Source organism: Pelophylax lessonae (assembly GCF_965119305.1).
Source record: "Pelophylax lessonae genome assembly, chromosome: 7".
In the NCBI taxonomy this organism is placed as follows: domain Eukaryota; kingdom Metazoa; phylum Chordata; class Amphibia; order Anura; family Ranidae; genus Pelophylax; species Pelophylax lessonae.
This window is the reverse complement of record NC_138774.1, coordinates 16813882-16825258: the sequence shown is the minus strand read 5'-3', so window position 1 is coordinate 16825258 and position 11377 is coordinate 16813882. Positions and strand designations below refer to the sequence as shown.

Here is an 11377-nt window from a genome sequence, read left to right as displayed (position 1 = left end):
GATCCCAACCTGCAACCACTCGTTACCGACCTTTGGCTTGTTCCTCAACTATGCTTTCGCTTGATCCCAACTTGCAACCACTTGTTACCGACCTTTGGTTTGTTCCTCAACTATGCTTTCGCTTGATCCCAACTTGCAACCACACTTTACCGACCTTTCGCTTGTTCCTCAACTACGCTTCTGCTTGATCCCAACCTGCAACCACTGGTTATCGATCTTTAGCTTGTTCCTCAACTACGCTTCTGCTTGATCCCAACCTGCAACCACTGGTTACCGACCTTTAGCTTGTTCCTCACCTACGCTTCTGCTTAATCCCAACTTGCAACAACTTGTTACTGACCTTTGGCTTGTTCCTCAACTATGCTTCTGCTTGATCCCAACCTACAAGCACTCATTACCGACCTTTGACTTGTTCCTCAACTGCACTTCTGCTTGATCCTTACCTGCAACCACTTGTTACCGACCTTTGACTTGTTCCTCGACTACGTTTCTGCTTGATCCCAACTTGCAACCACTCATTACCGACTATTGACTTGTTCCTCAAGTACGCTTCTGCTTGATCCCAACCTGCAACCATTTGTTATTGACCTTTGGCCTGTTCCTCGACTATGCTTCTGCTTGATCCCAACCTGCAACCACACGTTACCGACCTTTGGCTCATTTACTGACTACACTTCTGCTTGATTTCTACCTGCTATGTCCGCTACTGGACCCCAGCTTACTCACCTCCTGGTGGGGTGATCCTGAGGATTTAAACAATTTGGTAATAAAGGGTTGCTATGGCCATTAAACTCCAGTTTGTGTCATGTGTGGTTACTTGGTATGGATAAATGGTGGAGTTGTAGTCAAGCAGTATTGGGGACAAAGCATCTTTAATACCAGTCATGATATAGCAATTTTTGATGATGGTCATTTTATATATTTTTTTTATGGTCTTTTCATGATTTATAAATTATAAAACATTATAGAATTATACAACATACTGTATGCTTGTTTAGAGAGGTTAAATACCACGACAGTCCCCCTATTCGGGTCATTTGGTTTCCAAGTATATAAAGTCAATACTTATATAACAATATAAACTAGCTTATTTCTGGCTGCAGGGCAGAGAAGTGGATTTGTCTCCGGGAATTCCACAGCCAGCTTTCTAGCAGGGTGGAGTCCGGGATTCAATGGGAGGCAGGACGGTGCTATTAGATCAGGTTAGTGATTGCTGCATATCTCAGGAAGATCCAGGAATTATTCTCTGTCTCTCCGCAGACCTGTGGAAGAGAAGACAATGGGGCTCCTGTGGATGGTGGGACTCTGGACCTTTCTCCAATGTGGTAAGTCTGCCAGTGGAATTATTGATCTGGTGACCATTCGTTACTTCCTTACCATAGAAAGTCCCAAGAACTTGTCACATTTTCTCCCAGATAAGTCACATTTACTAATCTTTATCCAACATATTTTTACTTTTTTTTGAAGCCCTTCTGAATGTACCTGAGATACCATTAGCAGGTTCAGGTCTATCTATCTATCTATCTATCTATCTATCTATCTATCTATCTATCTATCTATCTATCTATCTATCTATCTATCTATCTATCTATCTATCTATCTATCTATCTATCTATCTATCTATCTATTCTATCTAATCTACGCAGTTCCGCCACCTCCAGCACTGAATGTATGTAATAGCAAGGGGTGTGTTGGAGGGTCTCTTGATGGTGGCTGCTTGGGGATCTATTGTTACTGGTAAGGATCTGTGATTGTGTGAGAGTCTATTGTTGCTGCTAGTGGATCTATTGTTGCTGGGGGTCTTATGTTGTTGGTAGGGATCTCCTGTTGAGGTAGAAGTCTATTGTTGGCTGATCTTTTGATACTGGATGCTGGAAGAGCTGTTGTTGCTACTGGAGGGTGTCTAATGTTGCTGGGGTGGATCTTTTGTTGCTGGGTGAGGTATTTTGTTGTGCGTGGGAGGTGGGTAGGGGTGGAACCAAGGGGCAGTGCTCAGAGGTGGGTAATGGGTGGAGACAAGGGGTGACTCAGAAGGGGGGAAAGGGGGTTCCTGCTCCTATTCTCCAAGAAAAAAAGCCCTCTATCTATCTATCTATCTATCTATCTATCTATCTATCTATCTATCTATCTATCTATCTATCTATCTATCTATCTATCTATCTATCTATCTATCTATTTATGTATCTCTCCTGTGAGAGATACCTCATACCCGCAGAGCAGACACTTCCCTGTAAGAATATTGTCATAATCCTTTATAGAAGAAAGGCTTCTCTATGGTTACTGCAGTGAGAGTTTCCTCTTCCACAACTCTCAGTACAATACAAGGATTTGACAAGCTGAGGTCTGACCACTGAAATAGAAGATATCCCAGAACTGACAGTTGTATTTTATGGTCAGAATTCAGCTCCAGACTCCATCAGCAGGTAGAATCTGGAATTACATCCGTGTGTCTTGGAAACCAGAGCATTGTTTTATGGGGAGGAACACTTTGGGGTGTATTTCCAAAAAAAAAAAACGTGCAGAGCTATCCCTCCTGTGAAACTGCATTTACATTCATTTATTGTGAATGGGGGCAAAATCAAACGTTATTAGGCTATTTTCCTTCCAGATCAAATGCTATTCATTCATTCAGAATACAGTGAATCGGGAAAATACTCCAGTAGGGCCACTAGATGAAGCTGATTATCCTAATAAATAAATACTTTTTTTTTTAATTTTTTATTTTTTTTATTTACTACGATCTTTAGCTCCTTCTAGTGGCCATAATGCAGTTATTTTCCTGATTTGTTATATACTTTATATATGAATAACATTCCACCTGGAGAAAAATAGTCTAATAATATTTGATTTTGCTCCCATTCACACAGAACAAATGTACATGCAGTTTCATTGGAGGAATAGCTCTGCAAATCTTTTATCAATACACCCATGTGTGTTATTTCATGGTCTCGATCAAATAGCAGGATTCTTCTATGTCTTTTTCTTTCTTGGAAAGGCATTAGAAAGGACAATGTAGAAAGGATAACTACATACACTGCCCAGCCAAAAAAAAAAAAGTCACCACCTGGAATTAACTAAGCAACTAACTAATCTACGGGTCTCCAGTGCTCCAGTTGTTCAGGAACTACAATTCCCATCATGCCTAGTCATGTCTGTGAATTAGAGATCGACCGATTATCGGCAGAGCCGATACATCGAGGGCTATTATGCACTCCCCCCAATATATTGGAATTGGCCCCTGAGGTTACCGATATTGCCGATATTTCGGAAAAGTGCTGTATCGGGGTGATGCCTGCAGCTAGAGGCATCACCCCGGTACCGGCCTCCATAGCCAACGGTCGGCTGCCTTGTAATGACAACCGATGTGGCTGAGAAGCCGCTCGGCTGTCATTCCAAGGAGCGGGAGGGGATGTCCCCCCCCCCCTCCCTCCCGCCGCCTTCCATCCCACTGGGAGACCCGGGTAACCAGCCTGCACAGCCACCGAAGAGAAGACCCGATCAAAGCCACATTCAGCTCCATGTAAAAACCTGGAAGTGATGTCATGACATCACTTCCGGGTACTCGGCACCAAATAAAAAAAAATGACAGCATTTAAAACAGCCAAATTTGGCGTTTTGAATGCTTTTAAGTGCAGAGGAGGGGTTTGGGGTCCACAAGAGTACCTGTAAAAAAAAAATATTGGCGCATATATAATATATAATATAATATAATATAACATACTATATAATATAATATATAATATAGTATTAAATGCCTAGAATAATCCATTTATAAATGGTACCAACTTCCAGATAGTAGACAATATCAAAAAAATTGGGGAAATGGGATAAGAGAGACCTCAAACTCCCCAGTTAAAGAGGTACTCAATAGGAAAGGGGGATTGGGGGAGTGGGGAATATTCTGGATTTTGGGGTACCAATAGCTAATGGTTATAAAGTTGAGATATCATTGTTTAAAAAGACATATCTTTATTTGGTATAAAAACAGAGCCAGCAAATATGCATAATAACAAAAATTGCCAACAATTACATACAATCAAAATGACTGATAATGGTTGTAGGAATTAACAAAGCTGTGGAGAGTAGTCGGAATGTCCCCAAGATTTTTTCTCTACATGTTTCGCGGACTGAGCCGCTTCTTCAGGAGAAAAAACAATTTTTTTTAAAAAACGATTCTATAGAATTATATATGCTTTACTCTATAGAATAGTTTTTTTAAAAAATTGTTGTTTTATCCTGAAGAAGCGGCTCAGTCCGCGAAACATGTAGAGAAAAAATCTTGGGGACATTCCGACTACTCTCCACAGCTTTGTTAATTCCTACAACCATTATCAGTCATTTTGATTGTATGTAATTGTTGGCAACTTTTGTTATTATGCATATTTGTTGGCTCTGTTTTTTTACCAAATAAAGATATGTCTTTTTAAACAATGATATCTCAACTTTATAACCATTAGCTATTGGTACCCCAAAACCCAGAATATTCCCCACTCCCACCATCCCCCTTTCCTATTGAGTACCTCTTTAACTGGGGAGTTTGAGGTCTCTCTTATCCCATTTCCCCAATTTTTTTGATAATATATAATATATATAATATATACCGTTAGGCATTGGCCAAAATATCGGTATTGGCAAAGAAAAACCGATATCGGTCGATCACTACTATGAATGTCAGAGTTTTACAATGCCTCATTGGACATATAGTTTTGCAACAGCTGGAGGTAGTTTGGTGATTCCTGAACTAAACTAAGCATGCAGTAACTCTCCTATTGGTGACCAAAGAATGAGGTCAGCTGACTACCTGAATATACTGAATGACCAGGTTATTCCATCAATGGATTTTTTCTTCCCCGATGGCGCGGGAATATTCCAAGATGACAATGCCAGGATTCATCGGGGCTCACGTTGTGAAAGAGTGGTTCAGGGAGGATGAGACATCATTGTCACACATGGATTGGCCACCACAGAGTTCAGATCTTACCCCCATTGAGAATCTTTCGGATGTGCTGGAGAAGTCTGACTCTCCCATCATCAATACAAGATCTTGGTGAAAAATGAATTCAACACTGGAGGGAAATAAATTTTGTGATATTGCAGAAGCTTGCCACAGCTAATGTGTGCCGTAATCAAAGCCAACAAAATATTACAGTGTGACCTTATTTTTTGGGTGGCAAATATTTTTTTTTTTTTGGCCGGGCAGTGTTGTTGTTGTTGGGCTGAATCAAAAGCAGACTTCTGATGGCTTTCTGGTGCTCCAATGGAAAGCTATTTTCACCAGAATTCCTATTTCTATGCAACTCCTGCAACTTTTACAAAGCCAAATGCTTTCCTGGGGAGACCAGATATAGTGAACGCAGAGTCCTGGGGAGACCAGATATAGTGAATGCAGGATCCTGGGGAGAGCAGATGTAGTGACTGCAGGCTCCTGGGGAGAGCAGATATAGTGAATGCAGAGTCCTGGGGAGAGCAGATATAGTGAATGCAGGCTCCTGGGGAGACCAGATATAGTGACTTCAGGCTCCTGGGGAGACCAGATATAGTGAATGCGGGCTCCTGGGGAGAGCAGATATAGTGACTGCAGGCTCCTGGGGAGAGCAGATATAGTGACTGCAAGCTCCTGGGGAGAGCAGATATAGTGAATGCAGGCTCCTGGGGAGACCAGATATAGTGACTTCAGGTTCCTGGGGAGACCAGATATAGTGAATGCGGGCTCCTGGGGAGAGCAGATATAGTGACTGCAGGCTCCTGGGGAGAGCAGATATAGTGACTGCAGGCTCCTGGGGAGAGCAGATATAGTGACTGCAGGCTCCTGGGGAGAGCAGATATAGTGACTGCAGGCTCCTGGGGAGAGCAGATATAGTGACTGCAGGCTCCTGGGGAGAGCAGATATAGTGACTGCAAGCTCCTGGGGAGAGCAGATATAGTGACTGCAAGCTCCTGGGGAGAGCAGATATAGTGAATGCAGGGTCCTGGGGAGAGCAGATATAGTGAATGCAGGGTCCTGGGGAGAGCAGATATAGTGAATGCAGGCTCCTGGGGAGACCAGATATAGTGACTGCAGGCTCCTGGGGAGACCAGATATAGTGAATGCAGGGAACCCTGTGAATCCACTGCGGGTTCCCGCATTGCATTCAACTCACAGGCAGTTCACACTGCCATATGCGGATCGCTGGGGGAGTCAATACAAAGTTAACCACACCCCCAGATCAGTTCGCATATTGCAGTGCGAACTGTCAGTTCGGACATGAATCAGATCGCAGAGGTGTGAACACCCATACAATCCGATTCTGGTACGGACCCAAAAAAGAGTCCTGTGCGAGTAGTGTTCGAAACCGATGCAAATTCAGCCATACAATCTGTAATGCTGAATTCACATCGCACAGACATCGCATATGATTTTCAGAGCAGTGCGCACCGAATCACATGCAATATCTGTCATCGCACATATGTGAACCGGGACTAAGACAACAAGCATTGTCTTTCCACAAGTTATCATTTATCTGCCAAAAAAGTAACAATTTTGGTAATCATTATTCTTGATTTTTTTTTTTTATCCTGTTAAATACCTATTTGCCCTTTTCAGGATACACTTCAGTTATTCCCAAGGGGCCCCGAGACTCGACCATGAGAGACTGCACTGCAAATCCTCCGGTAAGATATTGGGAAAGGAATTAGATGTTTGCAAGAGAGAACCTTCTGGATTGCTGCGCCCTAAAACAATGAATGTAACCTGCAATCAATAACCAAGATGTGTCATTGATAATGTTTTTGCTAATTAAGGTGTATCTAAACCCTAAAAACAAAAATGCAACATACAGGTGCATCTCACATCTGCCCTACTGACACCATCCACTGCCCTACTGACACCGTCCACTGCCCTACTGACACCATCCACTGCTCTACTGACACCGTCCACTGCTCTACTGACACCGTCCACTGCTCTACTGACACCGTCCACTGCCCTACTGACACCATCCACTGCCCTACTGACACTGCCCACTGCTCTACTGACACTGCCCACTGCTCTACTGACACTGCCCACTGCTCTACTTACACCGTCCACTGCTCTACTGACACCGTCCACTGCTCTACTGACACCGTCCACTGCTCTACTGACACCATCCACTGCTCTACTGATACCATCCACTGCCCTACTGACACCGTCCACTGCTCTACTGACACCGTCCACTGCTCTACTGACACCGTCCACTGCTCTACTGACACCATCCACTGCTCTACTGACACCGTCCACTGCCCTACTGACACCATCCACTGCTCTACTGACACCATCCACTGCCCTACTGACACCATCCACTGCCCTACCGACACCATCCACTGCCCTACTGACACTGCCCACTGCTCTACTGACACTGCCCACTGCTCTACTGACACTGCCCACTGCTCTACTGACACCGTCCACTGCCCTACTGACACCATCCACTGCCCTACTGACACCATCCACTGCCCTACTGACACCATCCACTGCCCTACTGACATTGCCCACTGCTCTACTGACACTGCCCACTGCCCTACTGACACCATCCACTGCTCTACTGACACCATCCACTGCCCTACTGACACCATCCACTGCCCTACTGACACCATCCACTGCCCTACTGACACTGCCCACTGCTCTACTGACACCATCCACTGCTCTACTGACACCGTCCACTGCCCTACTGACACCGTCCACTGCTCTACTGACACCGTCCACTGCCCTACTGACACCATCCACTGCTCTACTGACACCATCCACTGCTCTACTGACACCATCCAAATCTCTACTGACACCATCCACTGCTCTACTGACACCATCCACTGCTCTACTGACACCATCCACTGTCCTGCTGATACATCCACTGCTCCATTGACTGACACCATCCGCTGCGCACACTTATGGTGACAGCACTCACTTACTGTACTCCTAATGTGGAGAAACAGAATTGTCATATTATGACAGAATTACAGAACATACCTCCTTCTCCTAATCTCTATTACATAAGCATGGGACCGAGATTAGAAATGGGCAAATCAGCTCGATTAATTCAGGGTATACTGAATCTTATTTGAAATTCATAAAATTTAAACTTCGAGATGATTCCCACTGAAATCTATAGGAACTGATGCAAATTGCTGTCAAAAAAAGGCAAAGCATCCTGGGCACTGCCATGGGGACATATACTAATACCAACAATTCCGCACAGCAGGGAGAGGGTCATTGTATGTGCCTTAGAGGGCAACAATGAAAATACACTTTAACCACAAATACTGCGGCAGGCAGCCTCTCCTGCGTGAAGCGACATAGCCCTACGTCGGTCGCACGTGTGGTGCTGGGGGGTGAGTGTGCGCCGCCGGTGGTGCGCTGCCACCCGTACTAGGCAGCGGGGATGCCCGATGCACGGTACCAGCGGCTCCGATTGCCGCCTGACACCCGCGATCGCTCCCCACTGAGAGAGAAGGACGGTCAGCTGTTGTAAACACAGCCAACCGTCCTTCTCCCTGGAATGATCATAGAGTGCCTGTGATCCTTCTGTATAGGATCACAGGTCTCTGTGGTCATTTCACAAGCCTTGCCCCATACAGTTAGTAAACACTCCCCGAGGCTCACAATTAACCGTTTGATCACCCCTAGGTTAACCCCTTCCCTGCCAGTGTCATTTTTACAGTAACAGTGCATATTTTTAGCACTGATTACTGTAGTAATGTCACTGGTCCCCCCAAAAGTGTCAAAATGTCAGTTAGAGGTCCGATCTGTCCGCTGCAATGTCGCAGTGCTGCTAAAAATCGCTGATCGCCATTACTAGTAAAAAAAATAAAAAAATATAAAAATTACATACATTTTTTCCCTAGTTTGTAGATGCAGTAACTTTTGCGCAAACCAATCAAAATTCCGTATTGCGATTTCTTTTAACAAATGTAGCAAAATACAAATTGGCCTAAAATGATGAAAACATTTTTTTTTTATTGGGGGGGGGGGTGTTATATAGCAGAATGTGAAAAATATTGTTTTTTTTTTTTTTTTTTTTTAGAATTAAATGGGGTAAATGTCTCCCTAGGGGGCTAACTGTGTGGGAGAGGTGCTCTGACTGGGGGGGGGAATACAGAGCTCCGTGTTCCTGTTTAGCAGGAACACAGGATCTCTATCTTCTCCCCTGTCAGAATGGCGATCTGCCTTGTTTAGATAGGCAGACTGCTGTTCTGCCTCTCTCGGCAACGATCGTGGATGGCCGGCAGACATCGCGTCCCCCAGACCCGCTGATTGGCTCCCCCTCTGTCCAATCAGTGTGCAGTAGAGCGTCTGGCGGCGTGCACACACCACCTAGTGGCTATTGCACAAAATGACGTACAGGTATGTTATTTCGCACAATAGAGTCACTTTGCCTCAGTGTATGTATGTTAAGGGGTCGGCAAGTGGTTAACCGCAGCAGGCTGGCTCGGCTGTGTGAACCGCTGTTCCTGTACGGCGATCCTGGGGGTGCGCGTGCCCCCATATACCCAGAGGCGTACCTAGGGTCTCCAGCGCCCTTGGCGAGGAGCTGTATCAGCACATCCCCGCCCCCCCCCCCCCTATGAAAAAAAGTAAAACATTTAATTTTTTTTTCTGTTTTAGATCAATTTAATCCTTTTTTCCATTTTTAAAGGGGATGTTCCTATACAAGTTCTACACCATGTAAAGGGGAACTAAAAAACATTTGTAGCATTACATTTTGATCCCTAAGGCTCCGTTCACATGTAGGCGTTTTGGGGCGTTTTTGGGGCGTTTTTCTGCTCTAGGATCAGCTCTCAAAACGCCCAACAAGACAAATCCTATTCATTTCAATGGCCCCTGTTCACATCTGAGAGTTTTGAAGCTGTATACAAAACGCCCAACGCTCAAAAAAGTACATGAGCTTCTTTTTGGGCAGATTACAGGCGTTTTCCATTGATCTCTATTCAATCTAAAAACGCCTGCACAAAAATCACGGTAAAAATCGCGGTAAAAATCGCCGCAAAAATCGCGGTAAAATTGCGGTAAAAACCGCGCGAAAAACGCTACGCTCAGGTGTGAATGTAGCCTAATCCTCCCTGTCCCATAAAAAAATAGATAAGTAAATAAATCGATAAAAATGGATTGAAAGATTCTTAGGTGTCCCTTGTTGGCCCAGTGTAGAACTCTCTAGTGGGCAAACATTGTGTCAGGTGTGAACAACGAGAGGGGGGAGAGAGAGAGAGGGGAGAGAGAGAGGGAGAGGGAGAGGGAGAGGGAGAGAGAGAGAGAGAGAGAGAGAGAGGGAGGAGAGAGAGAGAGAGAAGGGGGAGAGAGAGAGGGGGGGGAGAGAGGAGGGAAGAAGAGGAGGTAGAGAGGGAGAGGAGGGAGAGAGAGGGGGCAGAGAGAGAGAGAGAGAGAAGAGGGGGCAGAGAGAGAGAGAGAAGAGGGGGGAGAGAGAGAGAGAGGAGAGGGGGGATAGGGAGAGAGAGAGAGGAGAGGGGGGGGAGAGAGAGAGGAGAGGGAGAGAGAGAGGAGAGGGGAGAGGGAGAGAGGAGAGAGAGAAATGAGGGGAGAGAAGGGGGGACAGAGAGAGAGGGGAGAGAGAGAGGGAGGTGACAGAGAGAGAGAGGGGAGAGATAGAGGGGGGGGGAGAGGGGGGAGAGAGAGGGGGGGAGATAGAGAGGGGGAGGGGGAGAGAGGGGGGAGAGATAGAGGGGGTGACAGAGAGAGAGAAAGAGGGGGGTGACAGAGAGAGGGGGTCCCCCAGTCAGCCTGTCCTTCAGGCCTGGGAGTGGGAAGGAGTTTGAGTCACTGCCGCCTGGAGTGGATACAGAGCTCCAGGATTGGAGCCGCACGCTGCCTGGGGGCGCCGGGGGCGCAGGCTGAGCGGAGGGCGCAAAAATCACTGCTAACATTGCCAATTTTTTTGCGCCGCTGGCAGGCGCCAATCTCGCCAACCTCTTGGTGCGCCCCTCCATATACGAATTGGGAAGCTGATTCACGGGGCTGGTGGCCGTGATCGCTCCCTGTGAATAGAGAATGGCGGTCTGTTGCTGTAGTGGAAATTGTGGAACCGCACACAGGTAGATGAAAGCAAAATAGTGTCTTTATTCTTCAAAAAATCATGAACAGACAGACAGTGTAAGGAACAGACGAGTCCAAGGTTGACGCGTTTCACGGCACGAACGGCCGCTTACTCATAACCACAGTGAAGGGTGGCGGAAATCGGTCAGTATTAAAGGATGGACAGACCATAATTGATTGATGCGATTGCTCGCAAATGTGTGTCGTTAGCTTAATTGATCTCACTGAGAGCACCGATTGATCCGCGATCCAGCACCTGGGACATATCAATGCACACATGCAAAGAGCTTCACAAAGAAGCACAAAAACAAATACACATGTTTA

The 11377-nt window shown here is 45.7% G+C and overlaps 1 protein-coding gene across 2 annotated transcripts in view; it reads left to right on the top strand.

Annotated features, from left to right (window-relative positions):
* Window positions 1-1197: 1197 nt before the first annotated feature.
* The window catches only part of LOC309560091 (xaa-Pro aminopeptidase 2-like), a 109012-nt gene continuing 98832 nt past the window's right edge, over window positions 1198-11377 (top strand). For both annotated transcript variants that reach the window (XM_082263613.1, XM_082263612.1), the window contains exons 1-2: window positions 1198-1325; window positions 6584-6651. In XM_082263613.1, the coding sequence (XP_082119739.1) occupies window positions 1280-1325; window positions 6584-6651 (114 nt within the window). In that variant the 5' untranslated portion in view covers window positions 1198-1279. The remainder of the gene's footprint in view (window positions 1326-6583; window positions 6652-11377) is intronic.